The 22,218-nt window shown below is 36.7% G+C and overlaps 1 protein-coding gene across 1 annotated transcript in view; it reads left to right on the forward strand.

Annotated features, from left to right (window-relative positions):
• The first annotated feature begins 768 nt into the window (after positions 1–768).
• LOC125812727 (ABC transporter B family member 26, chloroplastic) overlaps positions 769–22,218 on the forward strand; it is a 29,269-nt gene continuing 7,819 nt past the window's right edge. The window contains exons 1-10 of the mRNA XM_049492206.1: positions 769–1,267; positions 1,348–1,475; positions 1,547–1,589; positions 1,774–1,818; positions 1,926–2,048; positions 2,123–2,226; positions 10,047–10,101; positions 10,185–10,255; positions 10,398–10,500; positions 13,403–13,613. Coding sequence (XP_049348163.1) covers positions 857–1,267; positions 1,348–1,475; positions 1,547–1,589; positions 1,774–1,818; positions 1,926–2,048; positions 2,123–2,226; positions 10,047–10,101; positions 10,185–10,255; positions 10,398–10,500; positions 13,403–13,613 — 1,294 coding nt within the window. The 5' untranslated portion in view covers positions 769–856. The remainder of the gene's footprint in view (positions 1,268–1,347; positions 1,476–1,546; positions 1,590–1,773; positions 1,819–1,925; positions 2,049–2,122; positions 2,227–10,046; positions 10,102–10,184; positions 10,256–10,397; positions 10,501–13,402; positions 13,614–22,218) is intronic.

Here is a 22,218-nt window from a genome sequence, read left to right on the forward strand (position 1 = left end):
TTTTCCTATTTTTAACGATTTTGAGCCTTATTTCCTAAATTCTAGGAACACTGACCAGATTCAGATGAGGCTTTTGTGATAGTGGGGTACATTTCATCGATAAGAACCTTTTGACATTGATTTTGGTATCGTGGCTAGAGCTCCGACGTGTTTAGCATCAGTTTCACCGGCAACAATTACTCTATTGGAATTGGCTAAAGATGAAGATAAAGAAGAGTGGGTTATACGATTAGGTGGGTCGGATTGAGTTTAAATTAGGTAATTTAAGTAAAATTGAGTTATTTTTATTGAATTGAGGTTTTCCATCCAATTGAGGGGCACGACTGATAAGTTTATAGACGGGTGATGGTAAGAACAACTTTATTTTAATGGTAAGGGTTAAGTCAATTAATAAATGAAAGTTGAGGGATATTTTTGACCCTTTTCTCCTAATAATTATATCAAAAGTGGATACTCCGACTGTCACAAATTATTTATCCACTGTTGAATTGACATATTTATTAAGAAAACAATAATTGACTTAGTGAATTACCATTTTACCCCAATTAATTATGAAATAGATAAATAAAAAACTTAAAATTTTCAATTTTTCTTACCTTTTTTAAAGTAGTTAATTAAGGATATAATAGGTAAAACAAATTTATAAGTATTTAAGAACAACTAAAAAAGAAAAATGAACAAATAATTAGGAAATACAACATTGTGGGCCCCATGGTCGATAGATATAGTTTTGCGTGGATGATAGCCTCAGAAGTAAAATCTGAACATGAGACTAAAATTGAGTATTCATATCATCATTCATAAAAAACGAAGAGAGATTTTTCTTTTTCTTTTTTGGGTTAGTTAATATATTAGTATGGCATTGGTTGTGTCAAGTGTGCAATTCCAACCTCGAGTAAGAATTGTATATTGTGTAGGAAAAAGGCAAAATCGAGAGGGCATTATTGTTTGGAAAAGGGACTCAAACCCAAACCCAAACCCAAAATTCAAAACCCAATTGTGTTTGCGTAAGCAGAGGCAGCGATTGAGATGCGTGTACTCGGGTGAATATTCAGAAAATGAAGTTGATTCTCGGAATAAGTTGGTGGAATTTATTAAAAATGTATTTCCGGGTGGAAATTGGTGGAAGCTTTCATCAGAAGATGTAGATGTTGGAGGAACATCAAAGCCTGTGACTGTTGTACGTGCTCTTAACAGAATGTGGGAATTGATAGCTGAAGATCGTTTCCTCATTTTTGCTGCTTTTACTGCTCTCATTGTTACTGCTGTACGTTCTTCTAATTCCTAACCCTTTCAAAATGATAATCCTAACGCTTTCAAATCATCCTAATCCTTTCCTTTCATCAGTTATCAGAAATTTCTATACCGCATTTTCTCACAGCATCCATCTTTACGGCACAAAGTACCACTACCCCACTGTTCCACCGGAATGTGCGAATCTTGGTTGTGCTATGCATCATTTCCGCAATATGCAGGTCAACACTACTACTACTTTTTTTCTATATATTTTTCAAAGTCTCCTTCTAACATTTTTCTTCATCTCCAGTGGTGTGCGAGGTTGCCTTTTTGGCATCGCAAATATGATCCTGGTCAGTCTTGTTTCTATTCACTTAAACAAATCCTGCTTTTAGTTGCCTATAAAATTTATCTTTTTTTTCTTCACTGCTAAAGCCATTTAATCAAATATATATATATTAATATTTTTTAACGTTAAAAGTCTCCAAGAAACAGGATAGCTTGTTTAATTGCCTTGTACTTCATCTTCCTATGCAGGTCAAGCGAATGAGGGAAAAATTATATTCCACTCTTCTTCTTCAGGTTTCAGGAATCCTATTTCGCTTAAACATAAATAACCCATTACTTTTTTTCTCTAAGGAACAAGTGACATCACTTCTATATGAAAAGTAGCTTTACCTTTTTTGTAGGATATATCCTTTTTTGATTCTGAAACAGTTGGTGATTTGACAAGTAGGCTAGGGGCAGATTGTCAACAAGTGTCTCGTGTAATTGGAAATGACCTAAATCTGATTTTACGCAATGTTCTCCAGGTAAAATTTCCTAACATGTCTAATGTTTTCAGATGTTCATTTTTGAGTTGGTAATTTACTTTTATCCTTCTCAGGGAACAGGTGCTTTAGTTTATTTGTTGTTTTTGTCCTGGCCATTGGGATTGTGCACATTGGCTATCTGCTGTGCACTATTCACGATAATGCTATTATACGGCCAGTAAGTTTTCCTTGGTGTTTTACTTGTATAATATTATATCTTAGAATCTTATTTACGAGATGGAGTTAGACAATCAGTAGAATATGCATGGTTTTAATCTATTATAAATGAGAAGTTCCAAGAATAATGGTTCTTACTAAAGACTTTTGGTCACTACTGCTTTGAGTTAATGTAAGGACCAGATTATTTAGACGGTTAGAATAGGAATAGAAACAAGAATAATGTATATCATCCTACTTAGAATAAGTATAACAATAGGAATAGGAAAAGTATATAGAATCCTACTTTTCCCAGTATTGTAATGTAGTGTCCTAGTTGGAAAAGAAGTCTAATGTAGTGTCTATAAATAGGGTCTCAATGTAATAATGCATGCCTATTAGGAAATCGAAATCCAGACAATGAGTAAATTTGATGTTCTATTCCTCTTAAAGATGGTAAACCTTTAGGAATATCATCGTGAAAGACATCAACATAATCCTGCAAAATTTTAGAAACAACATTAGGCAAAGGATCTAAGTCGTTAGAATTAAATAAAATAATAAATTTTAGATGAAAAATAATGAGTTTATATTTAAGAAGTTGAATACTTAATATCAAGATATAACCATTAGTTGCTTCAACATAGTTGTTGTAATACTTGAAACATGAGAAAACATCAAAAGAATGCCCAATACCTTCACTAAAGAGGTGATTTCTCAAATGATGACTCAACTAATAGTTATTATTTTTGGAAGTCATATTTACTGAAGAAAATTGGAATAAAAAAGAAATGTGTCTCTGTAGAAAAGTAACTGTAACTTCTAGTTGACTGATCATCAAAGAAATCAACTCCTTAATTAAATGGCATTCTTCAACTCTTATATTTAACGGAATATTATGTACTCCCTTTGTCACATACTAATTGTCCACCTTACTATAAATAGTTGTCCCAAATTACTTGTCAATTTACAAAACCAAGATAGAATTTATTATATTTGTTCCCTTTCACCCTTACATTTAATTCTTTTTTAAACTGAAAACAAGTTATATGTAAACTTCCGAAAAAATTCTCAAGTGTTAAATTAGTAAATCTATCCTTCTTATTAATGATTTCTTAAGGGGTATGTGAAAGGATAAATGGACAACTAATATGAGATGGAGGGAGTATATGTAATAGCTTAACCAATATTTGAGCTTGGAAAAATTAAGAAAAGGAGTATAAAAATTAAATTGCAGCATACATAAGTAAAAAAAGAGGTGGGTGGGGTGGGGGGCTTTGGATTCAAATCAAGAAGGAAGTGTAAGAGTTGTCAAAAAAGCAATTACCTAAAAGCAAAATGTTAAATTAGGTCTTAGGCCCAACTCACATCCCAAAAGCTAGCTCAAAGGGGGGAGGATTGCCCAAGCCTTATAAGGAGTCCACCCATCTCGTTAACGACCAATATGAGACTTTTGTCATTTTTTAACATCCCACCTTACGCGCAGTGCTTAGTATTTAGTGCGTGGGCAATTTTGATTTTGGGGGCCCCAATATTGGGTGAGATGGGCCCTGCTCTGATACCATGCTAAATTAGGTCTTAGGCCTAACTCACACCCCAAAAACTAGCTCAAAGCGAAGAAGATTGCCCAAGCCTTATAAGGAGTCCATCCATCTCATTAATCACCAATGTGAGACTTTTGTCATTCTTTAACACAAAAAATGTTTACATTCACGGAAACCTTTTCCATTTATAGGTCAAACATGCTAATCAATATCAAAAAAATTATCTTAACTCTATTTTATTAACCTTCTATGTACAGTGTATTTTAACCTCAAAGTCTACTATATTACACAAAATTGGGGCCCAACTTTTGGGCCTAAAGTAGCCGTCTTATCTTCTTTACCCTCGGGCGGGCACTACTAGTAGCTCATATTTTTAGACCATTTTTAAACTTCAACATACAGTGTAACATGCGGACCCATATGTTATTTCGCATATGAACGCTTGTAGCATGAAATTTCAACATCCTCAGAACTCCACATACAGTATGACATGCAAATCATGTCTAGCATGTGGTCCGTATGTGGGTTTCACATCTCGATCACTGAAGCTCAACATTTCATCACCACATGCGGCCCACATATCACTGATGTGGCTGCAATTTTGGCTATATTTTACCCCTATTTTCTAAACTTTCATTGTTTCAATTTCTTTTTTTTGGATAACTGAGAAATCTGTCTGTGACCCGCCCTTTGGACCAATCACAACCTTTTAACTCGGTCGATAATGGTCCCGCCCCTCTACCCTTCTCCACTTTGCATGATGTGGGGCTTGAACCTGCGACCTAAGCCACAAATCCTCCACATTTTGCCACTCGAGCTAGGCCTTGGGGACTCAATGTTTCAATTTCTTTTGAATCCAAATCCGTAATTTTACCATTCCAATCTATAATTATCGACTTTTTACCTACGCACATTGATTTTCTACGGAGCATGGGTTAAGTAACCCACGTTAAAAGAATTCAAACTTAGCCCGGAAGTACTAAATGTTACAACTAGAAGGAGTAAAGGATCAAGAATTAAAAGGCTTACCTCCATCTTTGAACTTCAATTTTCCCTTAGCCTTTATCATCTTGAGTTTTAGGAGTAGTTTTTTCTTCTTGTTCAGTCAATTCCTCCTTGGAGTAGTAGTAGGTTGATTTCGTCATGACCTACCTTGTTTTATTTTTCTTTTCTATTCTTACATCCAATTTTACTAACCCAACTGAGTTTACATATTGTAATTTTATTCCATCAGCTATCCCTCTTTTTAAACAATTAAGGAATCTAGCCATAGTGGTTTCTTCATTCTCATTATAATAAGCTTGGATCATAGTCATATCCATAACTTCAAAATACTCATCTATGGACATAGAATCTTATCTAAGAGTTTGAAGGCGTTGTTGCAGATCTAGTTATCAGTGTGATGCCAAAAATACCTTCTTCGTTACTTTTCTCATCTCGGCGTAAGTAGCATGAGGCAGGTCTCCAGGTCTTCTCAATCCATACTAAATTTCTTCTACCAAATTACATCATAGTCAGTAAATTCAATCACAACAAGTCTAACTTTCTTACGTTTAGAATGATTATGGCAATCGAAGATGACTTCAACTTTTCTCTCTCGTTCAAGGTACAAATCTTGATCTCTTGGTCTCCTTGAAAGTCATATCTTCTTCTTGATACCTCTAAGATTGTCATCTTCAGCTCTAGCTCGTGGTTCCCTCCTTCCAGACCTTCTTTGGTAAACTTTCTCAAATTCATCCTCACTGTCTCTAAATTGCTCCTCTTGTTAGATACGAGGAGCTCAAACAACTTGTCTTCTATCTTGAGGCCTCAGGTTTTGATTGATTCTCCTCTACTCGACTATGTTACTGCGCTTGTCCTCCCTATGTCCACTAGGGTGGTCGTGGTCCTTATTCAAGGCACCTCATTCAAGTTGGTGTAATTTTGTTTGCTTAGTTCGGCCTCCCTACGTGCCATCGTTCATCACTATTTCTCAATTTGTTTTATCCCCTCTCTTGAACTCACCCTTTATTGCCATTTTTGGCCAATTCGCTGTTGTTCTTTTAGGATTTATATATAACCCTACTTTCCTTTTCCTATTAGTCATGGAGGGACTCAACAATATGATTATGAATGCAAACAAAGAAGAATGGCTAAGAGGTTTTGAAGTAGCTAGAGCCGGAAGGGAATCCCTAAGGATAACTCATTTACAATATGCAGATGATACCCTGATATTCTGTGATGCTGAAGAGAACCACCTCAAAATTTTGAGACTAATTCTGGTCTTGTTTGAAGGAATGTTTGGACTTCATGTTAACTAGAGAAAAAACTTCTTGTATCCAATTAATGAAGTGCCAAATATGGGTAATTTGAAGTTAATTCTTGGTGGTGAAGTGGGTGCTCTTCCAACTACTTATTTGGGTATGCCTTTAGGGGCCAAATCCTAGTCTTTGGAAATCTAGAATGGGGTGATTGAGAAGTGTGAGATGAAACTAGCAAGGTGGAAGTCTCAGTACCTCTCACTTGGAGGAAGACTGAGAGCCTGTTTGGATTGACTTAAAAAAAGTAACTTTTTAAAGTGCTGGAACTTATTTTTAAAATAAGTAGTTATGTGTTGGATAAAAGTGTTGCAGTTGAAAAAAAAGTTGTTGATGTGTTTGGCAAATAAGTGCTTGTAAACACTTTTTTTTATCAAAATGTCTGAAATACCCTTATAGCTGTTAACATGATAAAAAGTTGATTAATTTAAGGTTTTTATACTTAAAAAAAATTTAAACCAAATTAATTAATAATAATAATAATATAATAATAATAGTAATAGTAATAATAATAATAATAATAATAGTAATAATAATAGTAATAATAATAATAATAATAATAATAATAATAATAATAATAATAATAGTAACACTAGTAATAGTAATAGTAATAATTAGGGACACCTAGCTTTTAGCTTTTGGCTTAAATGGCTTCACCTAGCTTTTAGCTTTTGGCTTAAAATAAGTCATTTTTTGATAATTGCCAAACTCTCTAATAAGTCAAAAACTGACTTTTAAGCCAGTTTGACTAGCTTAAAAGCCCATCCAAACAGGCTCTGACTTTGATCAACTCTATGCTTGATGCACTTCCAACATATATGATGTCTTTATGTCCTATTCCTCTGGGTGTCATTAATAGGTTGGATAGCATCAGGAGAAAGTTTTTGTGGCAAGGAAACAAGGAAAGGAAGGGGTACCACTTAGTCAAATGGAAAAAAGTGATCAATGATAAGAGAGTTGGGGGTTTAGGGATTAAGAACCTAAAGAATCAAAGCAATGCTTTGAGAATGAAGTGGCTTTGGAGGTATTCTAATGATGATCAGAATTTATGGGGCTCAGTCATAAAAGCAAAATATGAAGAAAGTGAGAATTGGATGACAAAGGAAGTTACCACTCCGTATGATGTTAGTTTATGGAAATCCATCCGATCACTATGGGATGATTTCAAACCAAACACCAAGATTAAAGTGGTAGATGGCGCTAAAACTAGATTCTGGAAGGAGGATTGGCATGAAGCAGGAAATCTGGAGACACTTTTCCCAGACATACACACTCTGGTTCTTCAACAACAAAGTACAATAGCTGAACTATGGACACCTCATGGGTGGAATATTATATTTAGAAGGCACCTCAATGATTGGGAAATTCCAAGAGTCACAAAATTCTTCAGCGTCATTGAACAATTTAGTGGCTTGGAGACAAGGAAGGACAGATTACAGCGGTTGAGGAACTGTAAAGGGACTTTTAAAGTAAGTGCAGCATATAGGAAGTTGAACCATCCAATTACGCAGGCACCCAAATGGCCCTGCAAACACATTTGGAAGGCCAAGATCCCACACAAAGTGGCCTGTTTTGTGTGGTTATTGGCTAAGGAAGTGGTGTTGACACAGGAAAATTTGATGAAGAGGGGAATTACACTTGTTCATCCAGTGCAAGGTCACTGGCCAATTGTGGAATCTATTCCTAAGGCTCAAAAACATCTCATGGGTCAGGCATGCAATTCTTGGTAGAATTGCAGAGGCCTTATACAGTTGGGAAGAAGCAGGGTTACAAGCAAAGAACAAAAGCAACTGGAGAATCATTCCTGCTACTATTTGGTGGACTATCTGGATAGAGAGAAATCTTAGAGTTTTTGAGAATAGGGAGAGTAATATGCAACAAGTAAAATTGAATGTATCCTAACTGTGTTTTTGGTGTAATCAGATCTACTCTAATGACACTGTCTCTATCATTGATGTTTTAGACTCATTATAGGGATAGGACAGTGCCTTTAGAGTTCATTATATAAATATGGTTTTCAGTACAACCCATGTACTGATTTAAAGAAATAGAAACAGTTACCAATCTCAAATTTATATATAAACCTACTAATAACAGCCTTTTAGAAGTAAAAATATGGAAAGAAATAAATTTTACCAAGTGCTAGAAAGATTAGGTTTGGCAAGACTAGAAATAAGACCAATTTGTAAAAAATCAATAAAATTATCCACCCCCCTCCTTTTTTTTAAAAAAAATTTCCTTCTTGATGTTGGAAATCAAGAATCATAAACAGACCGTAAAATTGCAAATGTAGTTTAATTTTTAAGTTAAGATTCGCAAAACCTGAATTTCGGCAAAGTCGCGTCGCTTAATCTTTATGCAATTGAACCTTGATAAAGATTTCTTTAGGCACAAGTAACTAGCTTTTTTTGGGAGCAATCACAATTTTAAAATTTTTTTGTACTTCAGGCAGATTTCACTTTTTGACGTTTTTTTTTTGGCTTCTTGCTCAAGAAACTCCCAAGTATGAAATCTTGATAGAAGCTCAGATACCACTTGATTAGAATTGAGTTAGTTGCGAGAATAAGATGAATAAATATGTGGTAGCTTAAATAGTGAAATTAAAGAAAACAAAGTAAAGTTAGAATGAATTCAAGAATTCCGAAGATGATAGGCTAAGAACCCTAATTGATAGTAGTACACAAAAATTATCGGATTAAGACTAATTATGTTACTACTAGGTTTTAATCAAGCACTTAGATAGCAAAAGTGATCCAGACCCCTAATTGAATAATTATAGACAACAATAATTACAAGACTTAGTCTTGTAAGGTTGGACAAATGAGAACCAAAATATCAAGTTTAAAGAATAATCTTACCTTTTAAAGGATTGTTCTTGTAAGGTTGCAAGATAAATATCAATTAGGCAGCATTCAAAGGTGTAAAAAGGAGAAACTCTCACAATTGTATTGATAATAATGTGTAGCAAAAATAATGAAAGACGCTCCTATTTATACTAGAATGGGTCATGTAAACACTCTCCCAAGAGGGTTATGATTCAAATCCTGTACTACTTTGGATAACAAGTCCTTTAGGTAAAGGAAAAGTAATTAAACCTAACTATGAAAAGACATAAGGGAACTTTGAATAGTAAACTTGGAAAACATGTGAATAACTCCTAAAATGAAATAAGGAAACTTTGACTAGGAAACTAGGAAAGCATATAAATTGTCCATAGCCATCTAGAAACAAAAATTAGGAAACTTTAGCTGCTCCTTTCCACGTCTTGGGGTGTGAATCCTCCTCCCTCTGTGGGCTGATTAAATTTAGGCACTTCGCTTGGCTAGTTCTTGGAGCCCATGTTGGACATAGACCATAAAATAAGTGTAGCTCGTAGCCAATTCTTCTCCACAAGACTTGAGCTCTTCTTCCACAATAAGTACCTTTTTAATCTCCCATTGAAGTCCAGCCACCTTATCTTGCATCTGTTTAGCTAGAGACCTTGTGAATGGCCTTCTTGGTGCTTTCAAAGCTTCATCCTTGTCCTTGGAGTAATTAGTATTCTCGGTTTTCCCAAAAAGAAAGGGCCAAGTTGGTCTTTGGTGAACATGGAGTACTTACCATCCACAATGATGTGAATTCTTGTTTTAGTTTTTTTTGATGACAAGGGAAACCCGCAGCTGTTACCCTTTTGGTGCACACAGGGTAAAACCCCCGCTCCTATGCAATAGCTCGCAAACCACATAGGAGAGGTAACCCGCACTAGGCAAGCCCGGTGCGACGAGCTCGACCCAGAAGGCAAACCCCTTGCTTTCGCTGGCAAGGGGTTTCGAACTTCTCTTCTTTAAATCACATTTTTATTTAGCGTACCTGATAAATTATGCTACCCTCTCTTAGTAGCAAATGAGTCTACTAGAATACTTTGTTCAAGTAGGTGAAGAAAACTTATACTGGAGACTTGGTGCAATTTATGATTTCTACTTCTTCTAACTCTCTCTCTTTGTGCCTGTTTCTTTTAACAGATACCAGAAGAAAGCAGCTAAGCTAATTCAGGAGTACACTGCTTGTGCAAATGAAGTAATCTTAAGAAGTTGATTGGTCCATTTTATCCCTATATGCTATAAGTTTAATATTCAATTATATCCATTTATGTGACATAGGTTGCTCAAGAGACATTCTCTCTCATGAGGACTGTACGAGTATATGGAACTGAGGAACAAGAACTGCAAAGGTAACTACTCGAAGAACGGATCTTTTCCTTTTGTGTTTTGTTTAATACTGTTAGGAGTAAACATATGAACATATGCAAAATACAATTACATGCAGTTTTTTAGTATTTACAAGAACTCGAAAATAACCATTTTCTAGAACAGGTATGCACGGTGGATGGGGAAATTAGCTGATATAACCTTGCGTCAAAGTGCTGCTTATGGATATTGGAACTTTAGCTTCAACACACTCTATCACTCAACTCAGGTCAAACTCTTTCCATTGTTTAGCACTGGAGTATCTTTCTTCACCCTTCGTACCTTCCATCTTTTTTTTCCTTGAGTTAATAAATGAAGAACTTTTTGTCATAAAAACATTTCAAATATCAGGGTGCTAAGTTCTGAATGCTGTGAAAAGGAAGAGTAATAAGAGAGACTATGACTTGATTATTCCCTCAAGCTATTGGGTTTAAATAACTATGTTACATGTGCTAAAAAGGAAAGAAAATCACTACATAATTACAATAAGAGTAAATCAAGCAATCTACTATATTTATATTGTATTATCATTATTATTTTATTATTATCTTATTCTTCAATTTTATCACTACTGTTGTTCTTTTGTTTGTTTATCTTACTATTTTGTTGTCAATATTTCTCCTTTCTTAGTATTTCCTTCCGAGCTTCTTTCACCTTGTATTTTTCAAACCTATTTTGAAATATTTTTCTTGAGCTGAGGGTCTATCAGAAACAACATTTTTACCTTACTAGATAGGGGTAAGGTCTGTATACACTCTACTCTTCCCATACACCACTTGTGGAATCTCACTGAGTATACTATTGCTGTACTCCTATATTTACAATTCTTCTAGAATATTTTTGGATTCTAATATTCCCCCTTAAGCTGGTTCATAAAAATCATATGTATCATGCTTGCTACATATACAACTCATAATTCATTTTATAAACTTAAATATTGTGTAGAGAAAAAAAATTACAAGTTCAAACATGTTATGACAATTAAATTTGACATGTTTAAACAAATAAAAAAAAATACTTTACCATAGTTAAGCATAAAACAAAGAAGACAGAATTAAGTGAGGGCGTTTACTTTTATTAATGCTTCACGATTCACAAGAATTTGTATCCATTTGTAAGATGGTTGTGGCACGTGGGTAATAATCATACGTAAAAAAAAGGGAAATAAAAGTTTAAAAAATGTTGTGATCGGGAATGTAACCCGAGACCTCTGGCATCATTTGAACCCCCTTGACCGCTGAACCAAGCTTCAAGTCTGTTGAGCGGGTTCATTTTATAATATGTATGTACCTAAAATAAAGATTTAACCTTATATATACAGTGTAATTTTTCCGGTCAGGGGGTTCAGCTGAACCCCCTGACTACCACGTAGCTCCGCCCCTGCAAGTAGGCCGACATGGATGCTATCAACTAGTCATGTTTTAGGTGATCAGCCTGCCTGTCCATCAGAGCCAACATTTATCGCATATACCCAAAGAAAACCAACTACAGACTTATCTGGAGGCAAAGGAACGAGCTCCCTAGTACCCTTAAAGTATAGCCATACATCTCCTCAATCATAGCTAGTCGCCAGCCTATGTGAGAATGACTTCACCTGTAGTCTGTGGAATAGAAATAGATGATATAAAGACATAATGAGCTAGTGATAAACAATGATAACTCAGATAAATATACATATGATTAGGGTTACATGTAGAACAAATACCTTTCCAAGGGGTAATAGAAGAACTTTGTGGAGACAAGTCTGCATCAAGCAAAGAATTTGGTGTTGGGTGTGAATTGTCTAGGCAAGATGAAGGGTGTAGTCGACGATGATAAGTCAAAAGTGGTGGAGGTGGAGCTGTGGAAGGAAAGACAATGGCGGAATCCCCAAAAAATAGAATTTGTAAAACCTCATAAATGCCTAGATGTTCAGCAGAGGAGGATGTAAAGTAGGGTAATCGTTAAAGAAAGTAGCTTTGGCGAACATAAGGTACCATTGGAGGTTAGGTGAGTAGCATCAGTATTGCTTATGTACCCATAAGAAACCAAGAAATACACATTTTTGAGCACAATGAGCCAATTTTTCGTTTCCTGGAGTGGTCTTATGGACAAACAAGTGCTTCCAAAAAGACACATGGTGAAAGAAAGAACAAGGGTGGCTGAGAAAACAAAACAAAGTGTGGAATCTGACTTTAAATGGTGGATTAAGTCATACGGTAAATCATATCACAAGATATGAGTATAGTGTCCCCCCAAATATGCAATGAAACATGTTCTTGTATGAGTAGGTTGCGAGCAGTCTCGCGACATGCCTATTTTTCAGCTAAAACAAACTGTTATCCGTCCCCCAAATTGAGAATTCTTACTCTAAGAACTCAGGGCTATGATTTCTTAATATCGTCATTTTCTTGAGGTTTTCGACAAACTACTTTGATTCTCTGTTCAAGTTCAAGTTGGGTTCTCCAGTTGAGGTTTTCTTTTGACGCTCCGTTTAGATTTCAGTCGCTAGAGTTAATTCTTGGATTTGGAGATTTGGATAATTTGTTGCCTGAATTTGCCAGCTCTGATCAAAGCCTCCTCCGGTCGATTTCCGGCGATTAGGAGGACCCACTAGTCAGCTTGAAACAATTACTCCAAGGAGGAAATTCAAATGGTATCCATGGCTATTAGAATTGTGGGTTTGAGGGTGAGTTTAGTGTTGTCCTTGTTGGGGTGGTTGCGTGAGGGTGGTGATGGCAATTTGTTTAATGGGGAAGAAGAAAGTGAGGTCCACATGAAAAAAATAAAACAATTTCTTTTTAGGGCTTTCACACGCTTAAATTTCCATGGGATGCACCTCTGTTAAGTTGAAGTGTCTAGATGGTCACAATGGAAGTTGGGGTGTTCAACTGCAAGTAGAGTCCAAGATTCCAAGTTAAGATGTCTATCTATGTATTCTGCCTTCAAAAATATTCACAGGATTCTAACAAAACAATTTCATTTGAATGGTTCTCGATAGACGATAGAAAGAGATGATAGATGCTTCTAATTTTCAATTAGAGACTTATTCATTATCATCATCTGCAGCTTCTACTTGTTTGAAATACAAAATAAGGTTTTCCAGTTAATTGTTTAAAGTGAACTCCAATTTTATGCTTTGAATTTTTTAGGTTATTGCTGTGCTGGTAGGAGGAATATCTATCCTGGCTGGTCATATTACAGCAGAACAACTTACCAAATTCGTATTATACAGTGAATGGTTGATTTATTCTACATGGTGGGTAGGGGACAATTTTTCGTCATTGATGCAATCTATTGGGGCAAGTGAGAAGGTTTTTCAATTAATGGATCTCGGTTCTAGTGGTAAATTCATTGACAAAGGTAAAAGTATTTTCCAAACTAGCTTCTTGTTTCACTTACGTACACTCTGTATTTATATACGAGTATCTTGGTGGGACAGGACATATTCACCCAATAAGTTTAAAAATACATTCTGTAATGGTAGCAAGAAATAAATGTATAAACCTTTTTGTCTTTTGTTGTTTAGATTTTGGAGTCCTGTATGTTTAAACATTTAAAATGTGATGAGAATAGAACATTTCAGTTGATATAGCATTAAATAGAAAGTAATAACTGATTCTGTTTTGTGAAAGGGATATTATCTTGAGATGGTTCAAAAGACAAACTACGATGTGGAATTTCACATTGATTTTTTGTAGTACAATTATTTTAAAATGTCACTTTTTTGCACATTTGGATTGGAATTTCCAATGCTTGTTCTTCATTTGTTATGCTTTCCCTTTTTACTCCTTTGGTTGCTTATAATCTGTTGGCTACATTGTCTCAGTTATAAAATTTTAGCTATTAATTGGTTTTAACAGTACTTTTAGGGGTCGTTTGGTAGGAGGTATTAGGAGAAATAGTCCATGTATTATGCATGGTATTATTTAGTACTATGTTTGGTAGAATTTTTGGGCCTAAGTATAACTAATCCATGGATTAGTTATACACCCTACATGGTATTATAGGAGGTATTACTAATACCTTCCATGTAGTGGTCGCCGACTTCAATCTTCAATGGTGGTCGCCGACTTCGAACTCCATCCATGAAAAGCCGGATCAGATTTGGATCAGGGTAGTGGGTTTACCCCTCCAACTTTGGTCCCAGAAAGTCTTCCGAGAGATCGGGAATTTCTGTGGAGGTTGGATTCGTACTGAAGAAGAGACAGCTTCGTAATCACTTGAAATGGGCAAGGTTAAAGGTGAGAGAGGTGATGGTGATTCTGTCCCTAATTCAGTACAGCTGGTTCATGAGGGTTTGACTTTCAAAGTTCAGATTTGGGTGGAGACGCCTGCGAGGGTGGTTTCCGATGAGAGAACTCCGGCTGTCCCAAACAACCAGAGGTCCAAAGTTTTGATTGGGTATAGAGGGGATGAGAGCCTTTTAGGCTTTACAGACGTGGGTTCCTCGTACAATCCAGCAATTTTGAAACAACCTGCTGTACCAGCATGTGAACCTTTGCAACGTTCAACAACTCCTAAGAAATCCAAACATGTAAGAAAGGGCGGAAAAATGGGCCCGGATCTGCTGGCACAATTCATTTCAAGTGGGCCTCTCATTGAAAACCCCTTCACTCAGTTAAATGATCCAATCACTGCAGAACTTGAAGCCATTTCTATTCCTCCATCAGCTTCAAGGTGCATAAAAATAAAAGGGACAGAACTGGAAGAAAATGCGATGGAGAAGGAAACTGATACAGAAGATAATGTTGATAGAGAAACAGTGGAAGTGTCAGACAAGTGCCCAGACCTCCCTGATTCGCATTTACCTTTGGAAAACTATTGCTTTCAAGAACTTAACTCACAGAGAGGTGAAGAGAACAACTCTTTGACAACAATTGAAGATGTAGTCCCTTTAAACCAATGTAGTCCAGAGGAAGAAGATGATTCAGATTTTGACGTGCCGATTTGGATCCATCAGAACATCATAAAATTAGCCAAGGATTTCGGAGTAAACATTAAGGGATGCAAAGAGGAAGCTACGAGGCTGTTCATGAAGATCGATAGTATGAGACAAAATAACACTGACAAGGGGGGGAAGAACTTGAATTCAACTTCAGTAGTTAAAGGCTCAAAAGAACTTAAGAGTCTAGAATGTGGGAGCAACTTCAGAAGTAATGGTACCAGAAGCAGGGGGGGTTACACATTAGCTAGTGATAAATGACAGTCAAGATAATTTCATGGAATGTGAGGGGCCTGAATCAGGCAAATAAGAGGTGTGTAATCAAGAATCTAATCCAAGGGTGGAAGGCTGATGTTTATTGCTTCCAAGAGACCAAGATCCAAGGGGATGTGAGAAACATTATTAAAGATTTATGGGCAAACAGAGGAGTTGAATTTTGTCAACTTGAAGCTAGTGGTACTAGAGGGGGCATCCTAATTCTTGGGGACGGGAAAGTTTGGACAGGAGAGGTTAGCAGTGTGGGAGCATACTCTATATCCTGCAAGTTCACAGGTAAAAGTCTTGACTTCACTTGGTTACTTACTGGCACTATGCTCCAAATAGTAGAGAAGAAAGAGAAGAAGTTTGGTGGGAAGTTGGGTCAGCTAGAGGTCTGTTCAATGGCCCTTGGGCAGTTTGTGGGGATTTCAACACAGTTAGATTCCCCTCTGAGAAGAAAAATTGTTCAAGAATCACAAATTCGATGACTGACCTCTCTGATTTCATTGAAGATATGAGCTTGTTGGACCTTCAATTAGCAGGAGGAAGGTACACATGGAGGAAAGGGGACAAACATGACATTGCTGCTAGGCTAGATAGGTTTCTAGTGTCTGATGAGTGGAATGGAGGCTTCAAAAATATCAAGCAATCAATCCTGCAAAAGGTCACTTCTGATCACTCTCCAATTCTATTACAATGTGGGAATTGGGAGCCTGTGAGGTCCTATTTTGAATTTGAAAATTGGTGGCTGCAGACTGAGGGTTTCTTGGATAGAGTCAAGGAATGGTGGAGGTCTTTTGACTGTGAAGGAAGGCCAGATTTCATCTTAGCCTTTAAGCTGAAGGCACTTAAAGTTAAGTTGAGAGAGTGGAGCAAATCAGCACAAGGAAATTTGGCTTTACAGAAACAGAACATAGTCAATCAACTTGCTGAATTTGAGAAAGTCCAGGATCAAAGAGCTGTTGGGGAAGAGGAGATCCACTTAAAAGCTGAACTTCTGCTAGAGTTTGAAAATATAGCTAAATATGAGGAGATTGCATGGAGACAGAGATCAAGGGTCAATTGGCTGAAACAGGGCGACAACAACACCAAGTTCTTCCACAGAACTGCCAACTCACACAGAAGATACAATAATATTGATGAGTTAAATGTGGGGGGTGAAGTAGTCAGGAATCCAGAAGACATAAAGAAGGAAATTATAGCTTTCTATCAGAACTTATATTCTGAAACAGAAACTTGGAGACCTTCAGGTGGGTGCAGGATGAATCACAAAATTAATGCTGAAGATAACTTCATGCTTCAGAAGGAATTTGAGGATCAAGAGATATGGGATAGTGTCAAACTTTGTGCTAGTGACAAAGCTCCTGGTCCTGATGGTTTTACCATGGTCTTCGATACCCATTGTTGGGAGGTTATTGGAAAAGATGTGATTGCTACAATCAAGAACTTTCATGAGAGGTGCGTCTTTGAGAAAAGCTTCAACTCTACCTATGTGGCTTTAATTCCAAAAAAAATGGGTGCTAAGGAGCTCATGACTTCAGACCCATTAGCCTAATTGGTAGCGTGTACAAGATCATCTCCAAAATACTCACCGAGAGAATCAAAATGGTTATGCACAAACTGGTGGACCCCCAACAGTTGGCCTTTATAAAAGGGAGACAAATAATGGATGCCATTCTTATGGCAAATGAGTGTGTTGACGCTAGAACTAGAAGCAGGTCCCCGGGCATCCTATGTAAGCTGGACATTCAAAAAGCTTATGACCACCTCAATTGGAAGCCTGTTGGAGACTCTTTCTAAAAGGGGTTTTGGAGGTAGATGGTTAAGATGGATGATGTTTTGCATCAGCACTGTGAAATTCTCAGTTTCAATAAATGGCACTCCTACAGGTTTTTTCTCTTCACAGAAAGGTTTAAGACAAGGAGATCCATTCTCTCCCTTTCTTTTTATTATCGCTATGGAGGGGCTAAAAGATATGTTGAAAATCGCTCAAGAAAAGTTGTGGCTGAGAGGTTTTAGGGTATCCAGTAGAGTGGGGGCTGATCTGGAGATTACTCACTTACAATATGCAGATGACACTCTTGTCTTCTGTGATGCTAACAAGAACCAACTCAAGATTTTAAGGGTAATCTTCGTTCTTTTTGAAGCTATCTCTGGGCTTCACATCAATTGGAACAAGAGTTTCTTGTTTCCAGTAAATGGAGTCCCTGATTTACCCTCTCTTGCTAGGATTTTGGGCTGAAGGACATGAGATCTACCAACTACATACTTGGGGATGCCCTTGGGAGCCAAAAGCAAATCTATAGGCATTTGGAATGGGGTGATTGAAAAATGTGAAAAAAGGTTGGTGAATTGGAAGAGCCAGTACCTTTCTTTAGGAGGAAGATTAACACTCATCAATAGTGTTTTGGACTCTATGCCTACATATATGATGTCACTTTTCCCTATTCCTGATGGTGTTATTGACAGACTTGATGCTTTGAGGAGGAATTTCCTATGGGAAGGAAATAGTGAAACCAAGAAATTCCATTTGGTAAAGTGGGATACTCTGATTGAGAGTAAACAGGCAGGGGCAGTGTTATGAAAGGTGCTCGCCTTTCGTCTTTGGCGACAAGGCGAGGCGAGGGGTCATCGCCTTTTTCCGGCGAGGCGAGGCGACTTTAGAAAGGCGTGCCATGGCGACGGAAAGGCGTAAGATGACGTACTGTGGCGATATAATAGGCGTCGCCTTTTTATTTTATTTTATTTTTTTAAGGTCTGACTTAATAAATAAAAGCCAAAATTAGGGTTTTTTTGGGATTTTTTTGCAAACTTGACCTTCGCAAGACGCTCCTCCTCTTCTCCTCCTATTTCGCGATTGTTGCTCCTTCGTGGAGACTTCTTCTTCGCGAATCGCAATCGCAACTGCTGCTCCTTCTCAGGTACAAAATCTTATCTCTAGTTCTTCTCTTCTTCTCTTCTTCTCTTCTAGTTCTTATCTTCTTCTCTTCTAGTTCTTCTCTTCTTTTCTTCTTCTCTACTCTCTAGTCTCTACTCTATTTTTTTTTTTGGTGGAACTACTCTATTTTTTTATTTTTTTTGGGTGGAACTACTCTGTTTTTCAGTATTTAGAGTTTGAGACTATGCTTGGTTCTGTACTTCTGTGGTAGACTGTAGTGCTCTGCTCACTGGGCTGGAATCTGCCTATATTTAAAAATAAATAAATTTGATCCTTCTTTAATTATTTCTTCCCTACTTAATTTAGTTTTATACTAATTAATATAGTATTTATTTGTCCATAAATAGTGAATTCAATGACGTGAGCAGTGTTTCGGACGGCGAGAGGCAACAAAAGGCGACAAGGGCCTGCCTCACCACGCGGCGAGGCGCTCGCCTTTTTGAATTGAGGCGCCAATTAATACAAAAAATGTAAAATATTTAATTGCATATATAAATATCCAAAATCTCAATAACAATAACATTCATTAGCAATGTCCCTTGTTTTGTTAGCATCTCACGTCATTGAATTCACTATTTATGGACAAATAAATACTATATTAATTAGTATAAAATAATTAAAGAAGGATCAATTTTTTTTAAAAAAATATAGGCAGATTCCAGCCCAGTGAGCAGAGCACTACAGTCTACCACAGAAGTACAGAACCAAGCATAGTCTCAAACTCTAAATACTGAAAAACAGAGTAGTTCCACCCAAAAAAAATAAAATAGAGTAGTTCCACCAAAAAAAAAATAGAGTAGAGAGTAGAGAAGAAGAAGAAAAGAAGAGAAGAACTAGAAGATAAGAACTAGAAGAGAAGAACTAGAGATAAGATTTTGTACTTGAGAAGGAGCAGCAGTCGCGATTGCGATTCGCGAAGAAGAAGTCTCCACGAAGGAGCAGCAATCGCGAAATAGGAGGAGAAGAGGAGGAGCGTCTTGCGAAGGTCAAGTTTGCAAAAAAACCCTAATTTTGGCTTTTATTAAGTCAGACCTTAAAAAAAAAAAAATAATAAAAAGGCGACGCCTATTGCATCGCCACACCACGTCATCTTACGCCTTTTCGTCGCCATGGAACGCCTTTTTGAAGTCGCCTCGCCTCGCCAGAAAAAGACGATGACCCCTCGCCTTGCCTTGTCGCCAAAGGCGAAAGGCGATCGCCTTTCATAACACTAGACGTGAGATGCTAACAAAAAGAGGGACATTGCTAATGAATGTTATTGTTATTGAGATTTTGGATATTTATATATGCAATTAAATATTTTACATTTTTTGTATTAATTGGCGCCTCAATTCAAAAAGGCGAGCGCCTCGCCGCTCGCCTTGCCGCGTGGCGAGGCAGGCCCTTGTCGCCTTTTGTTGCCTCTCGCCGTCCAAAACACTGGGCAGGGGGGATGGGGATACATAATTTAAAAATTCAAAACCAGTGCCCTATGATGAAGTGGCTGTGGAGATTTGCTTCCAGTGAGCAAGCTCTGTGGAAAGATGTAATACAGGCCAAATATGAAATGGAGGATCCCTGGATAACTAAAACGGTCACTAGCACTTACGGATCAAGCCATCGGAGAGCCATCAGAAACCATTGGCCAAAGCTCAAATAAAACTGCAGTATTAAATTGGGGAATGGTACAAAAACCTCTTTTTGGGAAGATAGATGGCTAGAACAAGGACCTTTAAAAACCTTGTTCCCGGATATTTTCACCCTAAACCAGCAGCAAAGGGCCACTGTAGCAGAGAAATGGTCAAATCGAGGGTGGAATATGAGCTTTAGAAGACCTCTAAATGACTGGGAGATCCAAAGGTTGGTGGAGTTTTACAAGGTCTTGGGGCAGTTTAAAGGAACTATTGATGCACAAGATAGTTTGGGATGGCAGGATCACAATCGGGACAATTTCAGTGTTAGAAGAGCGTACAAAAAACTTAATCCTTGTAACAGTCAGAGGAATGAGTGGCCATGGAAGTTGATATGGAAAACTAAAATCCCCTACAAAGTGTCTTGTTTTACTTGGCTCCTTGCTAAGCAGGCAGTTTTGACCCAGGAAAATCTATGAAAAGAAATATTCAACTGAGTCCTAGGTGCCATCTATGTGGTGAAGAAGAAGTAGAGACTGTCAACCATCTCTTCCTTCACTGTAGAATAATCAACATTTTGTGGAATGTCTTTATCAATCAGAAGGGCATGAAATGGGTTATGCCTAGGAAAGTTACGTAGACTCAAGTTATGGAGCAGTTATGCAAGCATTACCGGGCATAAAGAAAGATGGAAAATCATTCCAGCTTGTATCTGGTGGTCAGTGTGGAAAGAAAGAAATCTCAGATGCTTCCAAAACAAGAGCAATTCCATCGAGAAGATTAAGATGAACTGCTTAGTTTTGTTTCTTTTTTGGTGTAAATAGGAGTACATGGTAGATCTAGAATCAGTTAAAGATGTTTTAGGTTCCTTGTAAATTTTGCTATAGGATTAAAGATCTTCGTGGTATTCTCCACAATTGTAATTAGGAACCTGTAATTTGTTGTGGCAGGTTCTGGTTTTTGTTTTGGAATAGAATACAAGTTGTTACCTTCTCAAAATAAAAAATTATTTTATTTATTTTCTTGATTTTATGTTTTATATTTGTACTAGTAAATTTATTTAAATAAATTAGCCTACAAATTTTATTATTTAGAGAGAGTTGCTTGTTAATAAATAATTGCAATACATATCAATACAATATTTAAAATGTGAGTCGTTTAACATTTACTAATTGAAAGGCAAATATATCACCACATGACGTTTGTGATCTTAATTGAATATATTATTTGTTGGTTTATATGTGGTTTCTAACTGTTTGTATTTTGAACAATTTATAAATTGCATACATATTAAAACTACAACTTGCAATTTTTATATGTGAATGTAGATGTCATTTGATTTTACTATTGTTTACCGCCTTTTCAATTTTAAAGTAGATGGTCTATCTATTCTAAATTGAAAGTTGACGTTTTTAAGTGATTAATTTATTAAGATAACAATTGTTTGCCCTCAAATAATTCTAGTGAGTAAATAGCAAACATGACAAAATTGTTCTTCTCCTAGCTACTTAGAAGGCCATAAAAATATAATATTGTCCGACAATTATCTACCTTGACCGATTACATAAAATAGAAAATCTCATAATAATGCAAGGGTATAATTGGAAAGAGCTTTTTGTAGAGTTTTAATCCAAACACAAAATGAGGTCAGAAGCAATGAACCAAACACTTGATAAAAAATACATCATGTACTACTAATCCCTGCATTACTAATCCCTGCGTTACTAATCCCTGCGTTACTAATCCCTGCATTACTTATTTTTCTACCAAACGACCCCTTAGTACACTGCATATCCCTCAGGCAATCTGAATCTTCTAATGCCCAAAGTATATGTAAACTGAAACTAGGCACAAAATAGACTCACCAATGTAGGAGTGCATTCATCCTTTGGCTTTCTCCAGAGGGTCCAATCATGTTGAAAGAATGATTTTATGCTTCAGTATTTCAGTTATAGGAAATTGTTTTCCAATGCTGCAAATAGAATACATTTGAGGGATAAGTCCTAACTCCTAACAAATACCATAAATTCCCTCTGTAGGCTTATGTTTCTTAGAGAAGCTTTATGAAATTTGTCCATCTTTTCTAAGACATGACTTTTATGGAAGATGTTTCTCAAAGGTGACGATGTGTATATCATGGGGGTGAAGGGGGAAGCAGTGGTTTGGTATTGAGGTACAGATTGTTTAGGGGTTCATAAAAACGAGTGCTCTCAACTA

Source organism: Solanum verrucosum, unplaced genomic scaffold, assembly GCF_900185275.1.
Source record: "Solanum verrucosum unplaced genomic scaffold, falcon-dt-bn FXZP01000033.1, whole genome shotgun sequence".
In the NCBI taxonomy this organism is placed as follows: Eukaryota; Viridiplantae; Streptophyta; class Magnoliopsida; order Solanales; family Solanaceae; genus Solanum; species Solanum verrucosum.